This window comes from Poecilia mexicana, unplaced genomic scaffold, assembly GCF_051168715.1.
Source record: "Poecilia mexicana isolate PSO_F unplaced genomic scaffold, ASM5116871v1 scaffold_3, whole genome shotgun sequence".
NCBI classification, from domain to species: Eukaryota; Metazoa; Chordata; class Actinopteri; order Cyprinodontiformes; family Poeciliidae; genus Poecilia; species Poecilia mexicana.
This window is the reverse complement of record NW_028263372.1, coordinates 3,699,194-3,718,555: the sequence shown is the minus strand read 5'-3', so window position 1 is coordinate 3,718,555 and position 19,362 is coordinate 3,699,194. Positions and strand designations below refer to the sequence as shown.

Genomic DNA, 19,362 nt, shown 5'->3' with positions numbered 1-19,362 from the left:
TATGTTGCTATAAGTAGATGATTTCATTACAGACCTATTTATCTTAAGCTTTTGCTTGAAGTTGGCTTACAAATGTATATGTGTGGGTGGTTGGCTTTTCAGTCATCAGAGCCAATGTCTGTTCTACAAAGTATGCTCACAAGTCATTATCATCATAAATTTGCAAAGCAAATTAGACCTTGGAATAATGACAGGGTTGTATAAATTCAGCACAAGACACATCTGCAGCTCTTACAAAGACTATTTACAATTTGCGCACATGTATAAAAACATTCTAGTGACAGCATCATCCCCTACTTCAAAACCTGCTTTAAGTGTCAGTAAACAGATCTTCCATCTGAAAGATTACATTATTTTGGGCAAAGTCAAAGGCATCAGTCCAGAAGTAGAAAAACTAGGGATCTTCCAAATTAGAAAACTAGTCTTACCTTTCCAGGAGTAGCACAATCTATTTGGTGCTAGTAAGGTACCTTCCAGCCTTGGTCACTCCAAGGCCATTGGTCTAACAAAACAGGCTTAAGAAAATTCCATGAAACCAATTTTGAACATCTAATCCAGGGGTCCCCAAACTTTTTCCTGCGAGGGCCACATAACTGTTCCCTTTTCTGGTTGGGGGCCGGTCTTAGTTTTTCGAGAAAGAAACCTTAGAAAACTTTTGTTGACGGGGGGGTGGGGGGGGAGAGTGAAACAGTGGGACAGGGGGTGGTGGCTGGATTACTGCCGACGACATATTCGCGTTTGTAGATAGATTTTTACCCAGAATGCAAATGGAAAAAAACCGTGAGCGAAACGGTGACTGGTACTGACTACTGACCATATTCCATTGAGGGAAACTAAGTTTCATATCTGCTCAAGAGCCCCCCTGGTGGTTGAAGAAAAATCCACATATATATGAAAAAAAAACACTGAATGCTCTCTGGTATTGTTCAGGGGGCCGGACCAAATGAGGAGGCGGGCCGGATCCGGCCCACGGGCCGTAGCTTGGGGACCCCTGATCTAATCCATCTGATCCAAGGTAGCCCTAACATATACACACATTACAAACTGTGAAAAAGGAGCGAAAGTTAGAATATCATTATGCCTCCATAAAAATAACTGACTTATAGATCAAGGCATGCAGCTATTGCACAGTACACATTTAGCCATAAAAGCCTAAGTATGCTTTATGCAATCTATCTGGGATATGTCTTCCAAATGTCCACATGTCCCAGATTTCTTTTCTTTAAGGAAAAATCATTCTCTCATTGAGACCCCAACTACACTAATGTGCAAACTATGAGCCAATTGTTGAAAACTTATTTGTACAGTTTAAACAACATCATGTTAAATTTGATATACTTAGCAGCTAAACTTGTAAGTCAACTTTAAAAGGAATAAAAAGCAGTTCCAGAGACGCTCCTCTAGATTTACTGACAATTCAAAGCATTTTTAGATTACAACAAGATTCACTCAGTTGTTCTTTCAAACATGTACACACTCATACAGAGATGGTTAGCAATTTGGGATTAAGTGCCTGGCTCAAAGACACACTGACCGGTGGCATGGGGAGGAAGCTAGAATGAAACTCAAACTGTTCTAACTGCAAGCTGACTACTTTTACAACTGAGCTACAGCTTCCCAAAGTTACAGATACTGAAATAACTGAAGATGAAAAACAAAATGTTTTTTTTGTTTTACTTTACATTGTTGTAACTTGCAAATTCTGTTACACTGCTACTCACTTGGTTTGTTTTTCAAGAGATCTTGAGTATAGCCCAGAGAAAAGATGAGTCTCTACAATTGTTACAATTTTTGATCGAGTCTTTAAAACAAACTTGATGGTTACAGAACATTACCACATTTCACAGGAAGTCATAGAATTTTTTGCAAAACCCCAGGCAGAGCTGAATGTCTATGTTGGCTGACTGTTGAATACTGTCAACAGTCAGTATTCAACAGTCATGGAAGGAAGCCCATTTGAGTCCATCTGCAGTTGGTCACATGTCCTTTACAGAATAATGCAACAGGATCAAACTGCAGCATTCGAAACAGAAAAGATATGTGTCCTCACTGTACGTCTCAATATACTTGCACATATCCAAGTCCTCCTCTATGTGTGCATGTATCAATATGCATGTGTGTGTCACTGTCCTGGTAATGTAGGAAAGTGTGATGGGACAAGTGTATGAATATGTGCCAGGGACTGTGCTTGTGTATTTAGGGTCAACGTGGTGTGGCCCTTAGCTGGCAGATGGCTGGACAGTAGTTCCTCTTCAACACCATCAGCTACAAAAGAGTGGGAATAGAGTTGTTAAAAGGCAGTTCATGTTTTTTATGCCATACCATTCACAATTGATCAAATATTAAACTGAAAGAGTTGAATGTGACCTACCACTTCCAGGGTCCATCTCAGTCTGGTTTCCAGTGATATGGTGCCAATATGCAGACCGGGGTAGGATGGCAGTTGGTGTACATGGGTAGGAGCCAACCTCTGATTCCTTAGACAACATCTAGATGTCAAATGCACATAACAGCACATGAAATCAAGATGAAATTCATAAACTACAACATTCTTTATAACTTTTAATGAGACCCCATGGTCTCTACAGCAAACCACAAACAGAAGAAGCAACTTTATACTCTCCTATATTTCTAGATGAATCATAAAATAAACCTGATTTGAATCCAATTTAAATTCCAGCCTACTCATCCAGACCATCTTAATACTTCATGACTGTATATATATTCCATTTTTAACATCTCCCAGTTCCATTTATCGCTTGTTGTAACATCAGAATGAGTCAAGTGCATATCAGCTGGGATGTGTCTGATAGGAGCGGAGCAGGTTGTTGCTGCATTTTACAGTGAGCTACGCTTGTTACAGTCTAATAAACTTCTGCCCCTTACTTTCTTTCCTTCCTCAACAGGGTAAACTGATGGCTCCTCTATTTATTTATTTCGAACAGAGAAAAAGTAAAAACAAGAAAGAATAGAAATAACACAAATTATCGTGCCCAATTGACATGCAATTAGCTGTTCTACAAGAAGCAGGTAGAAGATACAAGATTATAATAAGTAGATCAACACATGTTATGGATTCTGTGTTTTCCTCTACCTCTTTTATTCTCTTCTATTTGCTTACATGCACCACTGCAGCTTGCATAACCATGTTTATGTGTGACTAAGGGGTTCTGGTCAGGAAAAGACCATAACCCCTCAGCGTAAATTACATTGAGAAATTATGAGATTTGGTTATATACAACAGGCTTTAACCAAAAAATGATCAAATGTTACAAGTCACACATTTCATATAAATGGAACAGATAAAGAGTTACATTCACCGTCCAGCGCTGAGCCACACTCAACACATCTTAGGGATGCAACCAGTGAGGCAAAGACTGTAGCGCGAGTTTAGCTTTTTATTCTTCTCTGCAATCTGTACCCTCCCTAAAGGGTAGTCTAATCAGTTTCAGTCTGTTTACACATGACTCCGCCAGTCACATTTGATCATTTTTCGGCATTAAAGCCTGTTATTATATATAACCAAATCTCATTATTTCTCAAGGTAATTTACACTGAGGGGTTCTGGTCTTTTCCTGAAACTGGTTAACAAACCTGGGTGGTACACAGAGACAAAAATTTATGAATTCCAACACACAACTTTACATTGTGCATTCTTGTTTGATTTTCTCTGTGCTGGATGCAGGGGCGCGGTAAAGTGGTGAAAAGTGATGACTATTCTAGGGGCCCTGACCAGATGGGGGCCCTCTATAATTTAATTATTTATATTTTGTTCATAGACATAAAATAAAAAACAATCGGGGTCCTGTCAAATACAAAATTAATCATATTGTATTTTCAAAGATTGTTTTTAGCTGTAAAAGTTTAATGTTGCCCCTCCCAGACCAAAAAAACACACATCCGTTTTCGCCCTGAACCCCCTTATCTGTGTTAAATGGTTCATTCGTGCTTGGAGCGCTTGACTGTGACGTATGGAGCTACAGTCAGTAGAAGCTGCAGCTGAATACAGTGGCGACTGTGGCAGTTACTATGCTGCTCAGAAAAGTTATAAAATCAGGTTTTCAAAACCAAAATAGAGGGAGAGAAAGAAAAAGGCAAGAGTGTTAATTTATAACCCAGGTTTTCTCCAAGAGAGGTGAGTAGACTGTGTGAGATTATCAACCATTTAGCATAATTAGCTTAGCTACAGACTGCTGTTTGCCTCCATTTCACTAGCATTTAATGAATTAAGGAAAAAAAAATACCAACATATTCATATATTTAACTTGTTCCCTGTACCTTTTACCACTTAACAGATGAGTGAGTGAGCAGCGGTCCTCTCCTGAGTGAAATTAAAGCTGCAGTATGCAACTTTTATATAAATATTTTTTTACATATTTTTTAAAACTGTTATTATGTGTGAGAGTATGGTATGAGAGGTAAAATGTAAAAAATCTATTTCCTCTGCCAGAAGGCACTGGTTGTTTCTAGCACACTGCTAGAAACAACCAGTCAGTGGCAGGAGAGTTTTAGTGCTCTCAATCACAATCTCATGTGGTGCTACTCATCCTTCCTCCTCCTCGATTTGTGCCATGCTGCAGCTAGCATAGCACAGAGCTGTGCAGACTAGAGGTGTGCAGATCGATCGGTCACCGATCATAATCGGGCCGATTTTCGTGAAAAAGTGCATGATCGGTGATCGGCGATCATTGGCTCTTGTTGCCGATACCGATCATCTCATTTCCCAGCCTACCTGTGCAGCTGGTCTCCTCTTTCCTTCACTCTGCGCAAACGCGCAGCAACAAATCCTAAGCGATGTGTAACTATATCGCACTGAATGAATGGGGAAGTTTGCGTGTTGCGGCGGAAAATTGAAGCACGTCAAAATGCATCAACACAATGAAGCTAATACAACATAAAAACAATGCCATACTTGACGGAGTTTGGCTGCATCGAGGCTCACTGCAGTAAAAAAGACATACGGAGGATCAGATAGCAGGTAAAGCAGCGCACAGCTACAAACACTCACCCGGATTAGAATGACGGTCAGAAAGCTAAACAAATAACCTGAAAAATTATTTAAGTCTTCGAGCTGCGATGTCAGACGCTGGTTCTGCTCTCGCTGTTGAACCGCTGCTACGCTACAGGTAGTAATATTTGACAGATGGAGCGCCGCTTCTGCTCCACCTGGTAGTGACTCTCACACCGAACCTGCTTAAAGCTGCAGCATCTAACTTTAAAAAATACATTTTACATACATATTAAAACTTTCACTGTCCTAACATGAGACAGATAATCTCTAAAAAAATAATCCATCTCCTCCCTGATCTGCATAATTACTCCGCTCAGTCAGAATCAGCCAATCAGAACTAGCAGTAACCAGCTAGCCGCCATGCTAACAGGAAGTTTTCATTCAGTAACTCTGGATTGTTTATTGTAATGGAACCTGTTTTTGCCTTTGAATGTTAAGTTTTATACTTGAATTTTTTTGGCAATGTTGAGAGGTTTTATTTTGGCTCTTTGCATTATTTAGCCTCTTCAGAGCCTTCATGTGTTTTCAGTCTGTTAAAGATAGTATTATCAATACCAGTACAATTTGCACAATGCCTGTTTTGTTTAGTTTTCTTCTTGAAAAAAGTTATTAAAAACAAGTTTTTGTCTAAATTAAGGTGAATTCATGGTTCCTTTTTCCACATAATGTAACCGGTAGTGTTTATCATAAAAATAATAATAATAATAATTATGTGATCGGTATCGGGAGGAAAAAACCTGATCGGCACATCTCTAGTGCAGACTCAAACTGTGAATTCTCAGTTTAGTTAGCATAGCTACCAATGATAGCAGATAAATGGTTTCTTGTAATGATAAGTTCTTTCTCCACCATTAGCACATTTAGCAGTGAGTGAATGAGGCTAATTGACAGCGCTAAGAGCGTCCTGCTAGTTCTGATTGGTTGTTTGGTCAGAACGGTGCATTACTTTAACCAGTAATAGTAATTCAGGAAGGAAATGGAGGAGATTGATTGTTTTCACAGATTATCCGTCTCATAACAAACTGCTACAACATGGTGACAGCTTTAACAAATATGGAGAAAACATATTTTTTATTAAAGTTATGTACTGCAGCTTGAATAAAATGCAACTACATAGCATTTTTAGAAGTCTGGATTGCTTTATGTGTAGTTGCACGTTGCTTTTGACTGTTGCTCATGGGAGAGACATTTCAGTATCTAAAACTAATAGAAAAAATGTAAGCAACCTACTTGCATACTGGATGTGGACTGTTGGGTGTTAAATTCATGAGCAGTAAATATTGTGCTATTATCAGTATTGAACCAAAGAAAGCAAGGCAGATGCAAGCCTTTAAAATTGTGACGCTTTTTATGGGTCAGATAGACTCAAAAAAATTGTAACAGCAGCTGCGCGGGGGGCCCAAACAAATTTTTTGTCAGGGGACCCAGGATTTCTGGCGGCGCCCCTGGCTGGATGTCTTGCCCTCCTTATTAAGTGCACCACAGAAACTCAAGCCCGACCCTGACATCAAGCAAATAATTTTGACTGGACCGAGCTCAAATTTTGTGTCAAGTTCTAAACTAACCCACATCTCCTCTTTGGGCTGTGTGTGTATGCGTGGATGTGTGCGTGTGTGTCAGCTAGGTTGTTGTGATCTGTGTTTTGTGTAGTTATTTTTGAGGTTTTTCTGTGTCTAGATCTGTTTTCCCCTGTGAGTCTCTGTCTTCCCTGTTGATTGCTCCCAGCTGTGTCTAGTTCCCTGATTACCCTCCCTGTGTATTTAAACCCACCTGTTGTCTTTGTCTCTTATTGGGTCCTCATCTATTGTTCATTGTGTGTTCTGCCATTTGCTAGATTCCTGTGTTCCTGAGTCATCTTCATTAAACCAATACTGCTATTATGTCAACCTGGGCCTACCGGCGTCTTCCTCACCTCTACTCTCCACAAATCATGACACAGGTTCTCACCCTTCTGTTTTTCTCTAATTCCAGCAGAACCTTTTTGTGCTGCTCAGCGATGGCCAGTGTAGAGGAGTGGACCCTCTGGTAAATCTGCTCCCCCTCTTTGGTCTGGAAGGTGTAGAGGCCTTCACCACTATCACACATCCTTCACACAAAGACAATGCTGTATTAAGCCAGGATATAAAACAGCACTAGCTAATGTACTGGAAATTTAGCAATCATTTCAGAAAAAAAAATTAAGAATTCAGAAATTGAATAATATGAAAAATATGAAATTTTTCTTCTTTTTTTTTTTGCAAGTTACATATTTGAAACAATCCACAAAACATGATTGCTACTTTTAGCTCTTAAAAATTACATATTGTTTTGTGTTCTGTGGTTTCAAGGCAAATTCCCTACACTTTTCTTTCCCAAATTACATATTTCTCGGTGTAGGTTTTGTTGTTGATTGTTGCATTCCTTTTCATTGTGTAGTGTTTTGGCCAAATGATTAATTCACAACCTGTTGTGTCATTACTTAAGAAGAGATTTAGAAAATTATAAATATATATATATATATTCCAGAGAATTAACAATTAGCTCATTAATCTACAAACTAAGCACAGAATGAGAGTTCAGTTTCACCAAGGGATTCTAAATTCATACATGGTGAAAATTCAAAAAGATACAGTTTGTACAGCTTATGGAATGTTTTTCTTTCAAAGTATTGTTGAAGAAGATTTTAAGTTATAATATATTTAAGGGAAATCTCTGGCTCTATCTCCCTCTTACAGATCCCAGGTTCTCCCGAGGGGTCGAAGTGAAGCCACACAGAAAAGAACAATGTATTGACGTCACAGAATTACAGTTTAATCCAATAGAAGACAACGTATGAAATTACAACAGAAACTGCAGAACAGAGACATACATTCATTTACCTCAAACAAATGGAAAAGAAGGAGGAAAGAAAGAAAGAAAAGCAAAGACGTCTTTGGAGAATTGCAAAGACGTCCAACAAATCTAATTTGTTACTTCTGTGTAGAAAGTTTTAGAGTAAAGGTGTATTCTTGTCTTTAATTTATTCAAATAAGGCGTATCTTTGCTCATCCACCCAGGAGCGATCTCTGACCCTCTCTAAAGTTAGAAACTCCCTGCAATTTGTTTCCAAGATCAAAAGCCATTTGTCCCCTTTGTCTAAACAAAGTGGAAGCAGAGCTTCTCCCCTACTGGCCTGGACTCCTGCTGTTTTACGGCTTTTCACAGATCAGTGTGAAAAACTGGAACTTCTCCTGATTGTTTTCCCAGACAGACAAAGGGCAGTTTCAAAAAGATCTTAGCAAACAATCTGCTGTGACTACAGGTAAAATAAAGGTCAATAGGGCAAAGTAAGTTATTAATCTGAAAACTATAATTAGGCTATTTCAATCAAGACATTTTAAGTTTTTAAAACTAGCATATTCTAAACTTATTTTCTTAACAGTATTTACATATACAACTACATTTGAATGTACCATTAAAATGACTCTCAAAAATGGTTTGTGATTAATTTATGACAATAGAAAACAGAAAATAATGAAATAGCGAATCAAAGCTGATAAAACCATGAATAAAATAATGCAAAAAATAAACATCAGGTAGTTTACCTATAAATAAACTAGCTGATGAACATTTGATGTTTGAAGAAAAGAGTTGACCTGGTGAAGTATGTTACTTTAAAGATTTTTTTTGTAATCTTAAAAGAAAAAGAAATAAATTAATCCACATCCTAACCTGATGAGGTCTGACCTCATCTTAAATGACCTCAGGTAGATCTGCTGACCTTTTGACTGAAGCAGCTGTAATAACCTCACCCAGAGACTCTGACATCAACTGGGTCTTCCTCTTGACTCCAGTTCTTCTGGAGCTGTCTTGATCAGCATGACTTCTCGTCTGTCTCCAACACTGCTCACAGAGCTGATTGACTTTTAGCCAATGCAGTTTGATTAATGTGTTTTAGTCCAGAATTCATCAACTCATTAAGCTGTTTTTCTGATAAGCTCTGAGTCAATGTCAGGGCCGTACACTTCATTTGGCATGACTGCAGGATAAATTAAGTTGCTGGTAACAATGAAATAAGAAAAGCAAAGTCCTGCAACTGTAGATGAGTCCCTGGACCAAATGGCTGAATCACCTCCTCAGTAGCCTATGCAGTCAAATTCTCCATGTGATGACCTCATTACCTGACTGGGCTTTGTTAAAGCAGAGACTTGTTAAAGCTGCAGGACACCGGTTGTGAGGGATGGATTGGAAGACCTCCGACGTAGGCTACATTCACACAGCAAATTTTCTTTTTATCAAATCCATTTTTTGTTATTGATTTTTTTTTTTTGCATGGTTATTCATTCAACTGAATGATGTGACTGCATAAGACTTCTATGAACAGTTTGCAACCCCAAGTAATCCAGATGCGCAGAAGAATTGATATTACATAGCAGCACTCAGTTTACATAAGTATTAATGGATGGCACCGTCTCTGGATCGATTTTAAAGTTGTAGAGCAATTGAAGTCAGCAATATTGCTACAAGATAATAGCAATATTGTCTTGTAGCACAACTAATAGCAACAGCCTTTTGTGGAGTACTGACTGTAACTTCTGTGGAGAAGTCTGTCTGGTTGTACAGTCAGAGCCAGGAGTGAGACGTAATGTGCTTCATTGACACAGACTTCTTTCATAATTTCTTTCATAATTATAATTCATAGCCATTGTTTACATCCGGATTTACTGTATTTGGCTTCTTCTGGTCCATGTCCCATGTCAATGACATGAAAGTGGGATGAAACTCACTCTAATATAGATGTATAATCTGAGGTGTTATATTTGTAGTCTTAAAATTATTTAATTTATTAACAGAAAAAAGCTTTCCAAACAAACTGCTATCTGAAAAAGTGAAGAGAACCTAATAGCTTCTAGTGTGACATCTGATCACAAACATCAGATGTCATCAGATGTTTGTGATAACTGGCAGGTAGTTCTTTGCATCACTATGGAGCAGAGGTGTGCATTTGACTGCTGCTCAAATTGGAAAAAAAATGCACCTTGTGCAGAACATGGAACCACCAGCTTAGTAGTGTGAGATTTCTTACAGGCACAACTTGAACATCACGTATATACAATTTGAACTGCCTTGTTGCTGAAAATGTGCTATAAATGAAATTACCTTACCATACCTATTTCAAATCATTATCCATATGCTGGATGATACATATGTTTTACATTTGTTAATCACTCTACATCATTTTCAACTTTAAAAATTATTTCTCCACAGAAGCTGTAGGTCACACTAAAGGAGATATCTTTATAAACCTGAGTAACTATGGAGTTAGATTTGTTTGACAATTATTCAATAAAAAAAAATATAATGTCAAACAAAAAAAAATCTTAAAAACTTTTTAATCATAAAAATAATTTTTTTACGAAACAAAAAAATGTTTAAAGATTTTTTTTTGATTGAAATCACTAATTTTTTGATTGAAACTTTTTTTTTGGTTGAGTCTTTTTTTTTTCTTTGTTGAACTCGTTTTCTTGCTTATACAACTTTATTTGCTTTGGCGAAGCTTACATGAACATTCTGGGCGGGGCTTAAGGACGAGCAATGTAAGACGTGTTCCGATTGGTTAGCGCTAACTAAAGCGGATGACTCCCTGAGATCTCAGAACTCTGTCCCGAACTGCAGGGCTTCAGTGACGGGACACAGAATGTGAATGGTAAGTAATCTTCACAAAATTTACCGTTTAGCAGCTTCTAAAGTGTCCACCCTGTTTCAAAGAAGAAATCTTAAACAACTTATGACGACAGTCACATATTTTGTCTGCCGCGATCCCGGTAGCACATTGTGCTAGCTAATGTTAGCACTAGGTAAAGCTCATAAACTAGGCTTGTGTAATATTCGTTAACCAGCGCACCTCTGTCGAGTGGCATTAAGCGTGGAAAATACCAAATATATCTGGAGGAAATATGTGTTAAAAACTGTTGCATAATCCTACGTGTGTGTGTATTAACTAGCCAGTGATTCTTGAGAATAGGGACAAAATGGGTTTTAATTTTCCCATATTTTTTTTTATTATTTCTCAACCTTATGTATGCAAATATGACAAATAATGTTTAGAAAATATGAAGATGCTAAGGTACAGGCTCCCAGTTGCGAATTCTTTTTAAAAAATTACATTTTTAATCGACCTGACCCAAAACTTTGTCATCACCATCTGACAAAAATAAATCTAAAATGATTTTTAAAATACCCCATTAGTGATATTTTTACTCAATTTACAGACAAATGCTTCTCAAGAAATAAAATAAATATTATTTAAAACAAAAAACAAGAAAAAGTCCATCTGATGGAGTTGACAGTGGATGATGGAGTTGACACAGAACTGAAGGTGGTGACAAACTAGTGAGTAAAATGAAAAACTTGGTACATGTGAAGTAATGCAATTCATGTAAAATACATTAAAATGAATTAGTTGCACAATTAAGTGAGATTTGACAACAATTTCACTGAAAGAGTCAGAAAAACTCTGACGGAGTTGACATCTGACGGAGTTGAAGAAATGCCAAACTACCTCAATTTATATGATGTTATTCTGAAGGAGGCCATATTGTAGCTCGTCAGGTCCATGAAATCTTTACATTATACCAAAATTAAGCTTTTACTTCGCAAAATTTCATCAAAGTTTTGTAAATTGTCAGTTATGGAGTTGACACATCATGGTTGTGACAAACAACTTAGGAATAAAACAGAAGAAAAAACTAAAGAATAACTTAAGCTAACCGGAGCTAACAAGCCCTCCTAGCAAAGGAAGAGAAAAGACAATGTCATGGGGTCCTCAGAAGTTCTGGTGCCCCCCAATAATGCCTGATTTTTTTACATTCTTTTCATTTCTGACGGTGTTGACAAAAACTAAGGACAAATTTCAACGGAGTTGGAAAATATCTAAAAATTATTTTTAATTCAATTTATCGATACTTTTATAATTATTTATATGACTACTTATACTTAATTGTCATAATATATAATTTTAGTATTTCTTTAATTGTTTTAAACTATAAGAATGTATTGAGTTCTGCTCCTGGACAAGGGCTTTTACAGGCATCATCCACCGACTACAATGTTTAAAATAAAAAAATATTCAGCAAAAAAAGAAAAATATACATTGTTGTGCTCACATGACCCAGGTTAGTTTAGTTAGATATTTGAAAAAAATATATTTTGTGTATATTTTATTCAAATTTCATGCTTTATCCATAGGACCTGTTTTGTCCCTATTCTCAAGAATCACTGCTAGCATTGAAGCTAAAATGGGAAAACACCGGATCGTTGCACCAGTGTTATCAGGTCCACATTAATCTGCACCACACGTCAAGTGACTGTGCCGATGATTTATTTACCAAGCACATAATCAGTGTTGTCGATGAGGGGAAGCAATGTAACTCTGAAATATATTTTCTTCCAGATTGTCACGATCCGTGTTTCTGTGTGTTTATTTTTGAGTTTTTTCCTGTGTAGTCCTGTTCCTGTGAGTCTCAGTCCTGTCCTCCCCGTTGATTGCTCCCCAGGTGTGTCTCATTCCCCTGATTACCCCGTGTGTATTTAAACCCACCTGTTGTCTGTGTTCCTCGTTGGGCCCACACTCTCCAGTGGAACTGCATTAGTCCTGGATTGTGTTAGCTCGAGTATCAGTCCGTTTATCTGTTGCTACCGGTATTAGCTGTTGCTGACTCTGCCGTGCTGCCTGTTTTTTGGACTGTTTCGAGCATCATCTTTATTAAACTCATCATCTTCACCATACCTGGGTTCTCTGCGTCTCTCCTCACCACCACCAACCACACCACTTCATGACACAGATGTAAAATGTAAAACTAGCTCCAGCTGCAGTGAGGATGAAAAAGGGAGAAATAACATTAACATAACAGGGAATAAAGCAAATTTGGTAATTCGCTTTTAATGTGTTCCAGATGCAGAAAGAAAAAGCTCTGATATAAACTTGTTTATTTACTTCTGCCAGGATGTTGGTGGTAATTTTTGTATTTTTATTACAATGTATTATCAACACATAAGCACGCATTAGTTTTAAAACCAACAAATAAACTGACTTGGAGAAATATATTTAGCCAAACACACCCGGCCCCTAAAAGCAACACTTACTTCCCTACATGGCCTTCTCTGACCCAACACTTGCTGGTCTCTCCATCCTCATGCTCTGATCGTCTGTAGCAGCTGGAGGAATCAGTAAGACCTACAAGCCTGTCCTGCTTCAGCTGCACTCTGCTGGTCATACTAGAATGGGGAATTCTAGTATGACCAGCAGCAAAACACAGCAAAAGGCATATTAACACCCTAACACAGCAAAAGGCATATTACATCTAATTCGGAATAAAACTAAGTACAAGACACATATACACCAAATAATAAAAAACACAGAAACTATGTGAATATCCTCCTTCGGCCTGTGACCTACCAGCTTAGTTTTACATTTTACATCTGGAAGAAAATATATATATTTAAGAGTTATGTTGCTTCCCCTCATCGACAACACTGATTATGTGCTTGGTAAATAAATCATCGGCACAGTCACTTGAAGTGTGGTGCAGATTAATGTGGACCTAATAACATTGGTGCAACGATCCGGTGTTTTCCCATTTTAGCTTCAATGCTAGTTAATACACACATACACACACGGAGGATTACACAACAGTTTTTAACACATATTTCCTCCAGATATATTTGGTATTTTCCACGCTTAATGCCACTCGACAGAGGTGCGCTGGTTAACGAATATTACACAAGCCTAGTTTATGAACTTTACCTAGTGCTAACATTAGCTAGCACAATATGCTACCGGGGATCGCGGCAGACAAAATATGTGACTGTCGTCATAAATTGTTTAAGATTTCTTCTTTGAAACAGGGTGGACACTTTAGAAGCTGCTAAATGGTGTAATTTTGTGAAGATTACACCATTGTGAAGTACATTGTCGAAATTAAGTCTTGGATGTCTTGTAGTTTTTTGCATTTGAAAGACAAATAGATAGTTCTGTTGTTTGGGCCTAGCAACAGCTCCTCGTGTTTTTTTAAGTCCTTTCTCAGTTGTCAAATCCAATTTTTTTTTAAATCTGAGACAACAAGCCAAAGTAAAACTTTTTCTTTCTGCATCACTTTGAAAGGTTAATTCATGCTTTGATCACAATTCGTTAAGATTACTGTACTACACTTTATGTTGGCCTCAGTCACAAATCACTTTCTAGACTCCAGTTGGTTTTAAATGCTGCTGCTCGGCTCTTAACTGGTACTAGAAATCGACAGCACATTACTCTTGTTTTAGCATCTCTTCACTGGCTTCCAATAGATTTTAAGATAGATTTTAAAATTCTTCTGTCTGTTTTCAAATGCCTCCATGGCCTTACCCCACCGTATCTGTCTGATCTGCTTCAGCCGTATGTTCCCTCACTGATCAGTTGCACTAGCAAGATTAGTTGCTGTTAGTGCATGAGGAGTCACTGAAGAGGAAGTTGAGCGGTATCCACTCATTCTCACTTGCTGCCCCAAAACTGTGGAATGTTTTACCTAGACAAAGAGTCTCCTCATGTTTTTAAGTCCTTTCTTCAACAGCCAGAGAGAAAAAAACCTGAAAGAGTTGGTTTTTACAGTTACCGTTATTGTATTAGTATTTTACAGCACTTTGGTCAACTGTGCTGATTTTAAAGTGCTTTAGAAAATAAAACTGGCATGAAATGGAATGGTACACCTTTAATTAAAAGAATTATGTTCAAATACATTTCATTTTCATTTGATTTAATTAATATTCAACAAGCTGGATAGAGAATACACATTGTGCAATCACACGTCTGGTTCATAATTTGTCAATTAAATTATGAACATGGACATGGATGTGTGTAATTAAATGTTTCAGGGTTTTGATATTGACCTAGAGGCTGAATCCACACTCTGCACCCATTCTGGAGACTGTAATTACAAGCTGCAAATTGAAGTGATCAGAAATTGACAAGATTCTCTCAGCAAAGGAGGATGCACTCATTCCAAAGTCTCAATAGCTCTTCAATGTGCTGTCAGCTCCCGGATAGTGAGATGCACTCAGTTGAGATTTCATGTCAGAGAGTATACGCAGATAGGATTTTTAAAAAATATTTTAATTGTTACTAACTGATTTAGTTACCTCCATAAATTAAGCCTGGGCGTAATTTATGCCCAGGCTTAAACCTGAAGCCTGGGCAAACCTGAAGATTTCTTCAGGTTTGCACCAAGTAGCAGATGTGTGAATTCTAATCCATAAAATGATGGATGTTCTTCAGATTTTCCCGTCACCATTTAAGAAACCCAGCAAAATATGGAAAATGTTCCTCTAACAAGTCTCCTGTCTCTACCACTCCCATCCCAGCCTGGAGTGCCTCCAGCTGGTTGTCCAGGCTGATGGACCTGCCCTCTGTGCTGGACATTTGAACTTTAAAAATTTTCAGTTTCGTGAACAGACCCACAAGTGAATGGAAAAATTCATTACATCAGAACTTATTTGACAGATGTGTTTCCATCTCCTTTTTAAAATTAATTTTAGTAAAATAAATCAAATTGTTGCACAATAGCTTGTGCCTTTTCTGGTGATTAAACAGAATTTAAATCCCCTTTGCTGAAATCTGAAGATGTTCCAAAAATGTCTAACGAAATAAAAGTGTCACTTGTCTTTTATTTTAAACGTGGCTTTAATCTTTGATCTTTTGCATTAGCTAATCAAACATGATAAAGTGTCACTCAAGGGTTCAATATCCTTTTCTTAAAAAGTCAAGTAGTTACAATTCTGTGTTTATGGATGCCCACATCAGTGAATAGTGCATGTATACCACAGAAATCTCATATGTACTACAACACACACTTTTAAAGTGCTATAATAATGGGCAGTGCCTACACAATCATTTCAGTATCTTTATTCTAACATATAGTTTGGAAACTGTGATTATATGGATAAGTTCAGTAATAACATATATATCTCGCCTACTTTTTGCCACTGTCAGCCCTTCCAGGTCTCACCGTCCGGCTTCAAAAGTGAAGCGAGTGGCATCACGTCCATAGCGCCGGAGAGAGCAGAGGGGCCAGGTAATCAGCTTGGTGCGAGGGTTGTGGATGTCCCACAGGTATATGTTCTCATGGGTTATCTGCATCATACCCTCCCCGTAGATATCCAGGTTTGGACAGGGAAGGAGGAACACATTGAAGCGCTCTAACAAGACATAGAATGTCAGGATAAAAGGAAACAATATTTTCTAAGGGAAGACTTTTTATCAAAATGAATATCCGAAGAGTCCTGCTGTGGACTGAAGCCTCCCTCTAAGGCTGTATGTCTCAACAATACGTGTGTGTGTGTGTGTGTGTGTGTGTGTGTGCGTGTGTGTGTGTGTGTGTGTGCGTATGTGTGTGTAAAGTACCTGTGTGTTCACACTGTACTCCAGCAGCCAGCAGGTCAGGTTCTCCCATACTGATGTCATTCAGTCGAATACCAAGACACTCGATAGACAGCATCTTGAACCAGTCCTCTGCCTCCAGCTCTAAGACACACAGCATTTCACATCTGGTCTACTCCGTCTTACTTTGACACAAGCCTGTTCCTGGAACATCTCAGCAGCGATGTTCGGCAGCTGAGCTGAAGTATGTGAATGTTTGATTGTGTAAGTTTGTTTACCTGATTCACAGGTGAAGGTGCGTGAGGAGTCATCTGTAAACACAATGGCTACTGCGTGTCGCTTGGTATCTCGAGGTAACCGGGTGATGTTCTTGACATTACTAATTTCTGTCACCTAAATAAAAAAAGAAAAGGGAACATATGTTGACTAAATTAAAAACACAGTAAATTTTGCCCCTCCATCTTGGGGGTTGTCAGCATGAATGTTTAAATATTTCACAATTATTAAACAGTCCTAATAGAAGGTCACAGAAGATCACTAAAATTGTTTAAGAAGTTAGTTTAAATTTTATGGGACTATAAATACTTGAGAGCCAAAAATTCAAAGAGTTTTTGTTAGAAACCACCTTCCTCCAGACTCCCCTTAAGCTTCCTGCTCTTACTAAGAAAATCTTTAGTATTGAGGGTTGACTCGATCAGGATGGATGTCTCACTAAATCCAAGGCACTTGTGCTGTAAGTGTTATCTCGGCAGATGTGGCACTTTGTTTTCAGGTCAAATGTAATAATAATAATAATAATAATAATAATAATAATAATAAATTTAATTTATAATGCGCTTTTCATTAATAAAAATCTCAAAGTCCTACATGGTTAATCTAAAAACATAAAATCAACAATCAAAAACAATTAAAAAAGACTGTTGAATAAAAGTGGAGAAGGCTTGTCTAAAGAGGAAAGTTTTCAAGCCAGTTTTAAAATCGGACAATGATTGCGGGGCTCTCAAATAGTCCGGGAGAGAGTTCCAAAGACGAGGAGCAGCCACAGCAAATGCTCGATCACCCAAATGTTTATCATGTGTATATCTTATGTCTCCGGGCTTCAACTATTCAACGAGCAGAGTGCCTCATTGAATAGCATGAATTACCACTTTTTTGTATTAAAGACAAGGCATTTATTTACAGGAGTGTTTGGAAATTAACAGTCCCTATGTGAACCTCCAAGCGCTTCAGGAGGCATCGGTAGAGAACAGCTGGCCAAAATTAGCGTTCATAAATCGGATCAACCTTGAGCTAAACATCCCTTACTCCGCGGAGGGCGAACAGCGCCTGTGGAGTAAGGGAGTTTAATTAATTTAGAATTAAAAATAACTCACCCTGAATTACCATTATAGATATAATGTATGTAATAAAAGCGTGTCATTAATGAAGGGAAAAAAACTCAACCCAGACTTTAAGTTAAGGGTCTGGTTCGCAGAGTATGAAGTTAATTTTTTCCCCAATTATTCAATGAAAAAAAAAAAAGCTAACCTCAGTTAAGTAAAATAAAACTGTAATCAAAACTTTTGGATTTGTAATGATTTTGGGTTTTTTTTTAAACAAAAAGTTTTGTTTAAAAAAAACTTTAAAAAAAAAATTAAATAACTCATTTTTGTCTTGTGAACTTAAAAAGTTATTTGCCAAACAAATTTTATTTGCACACATCAGAAATGTTTTGTTGTGATTTTAGGCCCTGCCCACGACGTCATGTGAGAATCACAAGCAAAACTTTGAGTCACAAACAAAAACTTAGAATAAGAAGAAAAGATTTACGACAAACAGAAATAAGTTTGTTTTGCAAAAAAAAAAAAAAAAATTCACTTCATGAGACAAAACTGATTTTAATTTTAAAAAAAGTTTTTTAAGCAAAACTCAGTAGGCTTTTCTCATGGTGACATGCATTAACAATTCAATATTTGCTTGTGTTTTTTTTTTTTTTCTTTTTTCTGCATTTCCACGTTAAAGTTTGATGCAGCTCTGCTTTCCTGAATGGACCATCTTCATCTCCACTAGAGCAAACAGGCAGCTCTTTTTTTATAGATTACAGTCCACTAAAAGGTTGCATTGGGCCCTTGTTTATATTTTTAATAGTGTAATTCTGTAAAGACAAAATATGTCTGGTGGTCCAGCTCTGATTTACATATCTTGCTAAATTGCGGCTTTGAATATTGCAATACTTTCCTATAACAAAATAAACCTGCAGAAAGAAATTGCTAATAAAATATCTTACATATGCATAGTTGTATGCTCTATATAGAGATTTACCTTAGCTTTGATTGTATGTCACAATTTTGTAATTTATCATTGTTTATTAAACTCTGACAGCTGTGTGGCTTTGTTCATATTCTGTCCTAGAAGGCGGTTGGATGTGCCCTTTTTTTTTTGAGCACCTGCCCCTTTAGTGGTTTCTGCATGGCCCTGATAATCAACAGGGAAGACAGGACAGGAACAGGACTAAACACAGAAAACCTCAAAATAAATACTGTAAATGCACTGAAAACACAGATGATCACACTGCTGTTCTTTACAAAAACACAAACTTACTTTGGGACAAGTTCTGATGTAAGCAGCCTTCTCATCAGGGTATTTCTCAAGACGACGAGGTCCTTTGCTCGATGACTTCCTAAACACAAGCCAGCAGCGCCGATAGATCTGCAATGTGCATGGATACCCACACAGACAGTCACAAATGCAAAAAAACGAATCACACCCTCATAACCTTTTATTTAGTCCACCAGTGACTGAAAAATGTGCTAGTGTATACAAAAAAAGTTAAGAAGTTGGTTTCTGTGAGTTTCTTACCTTCTGGAGACATGTTTTATCCAAATTATTTCATAATAAAAAGGTAAAAATACCAGAGAATAGGTGTTGGCTTGTGAGGTGTGGGCTGGTCTCAGACAGAATAGACTGAGAATAACTCACAACCCAACAAGCCAGTAGTATAGTA

The 19,362-nt window shown here is 37.6% G+C and overlaps 1 protein-coding gene across 1 annotated transcript in view; it reads right to left on the bottom strand.

Annotated features, from left to right (window-relative positions):
* Window positions 1-1,788: 1,788 nt before the first annotated feature.
* dok4 (docking protein 4) overlaps window positions 1,789-19,362 on the bottom strand; it is a 52,536-nt gene continuing 34,962 nt past the window's right edge. The window contains exons 3-9 of the mRNA XM_088004060.1: window positions 18,960-19,067; window positions 16,658-16,772; window positions 16,404-16,538; window positions 16,009-16,198; window positions 6,959-7,097; window positions 2,372-2,489; window positions 1,789-2,265 (exon numbers count right to left, since the gene is read on the bottom strand). Coding sequence (XP_087860186.1) covers window positions 2,123-2,265; window positions 2,372-2,489; window positions 6,959-7,097; window positions 16,009-16,198; window positions 16,404-16,538; window positions 16,658-16,772; window positions 18,960-19,067 — 948 coding nt within the window. The 3' untranslated portion in view covers window positions 1,789-2,122. The remainder of the gene's footprint in view (window positions 2,266-2,371; window positions 2,490-6,958; window positions 7,098-16,008; window positions 16,199-16,403; window positions 16,539-16,657; window positions 16,773-18,959; window positions 19,068-19,362) is intronic.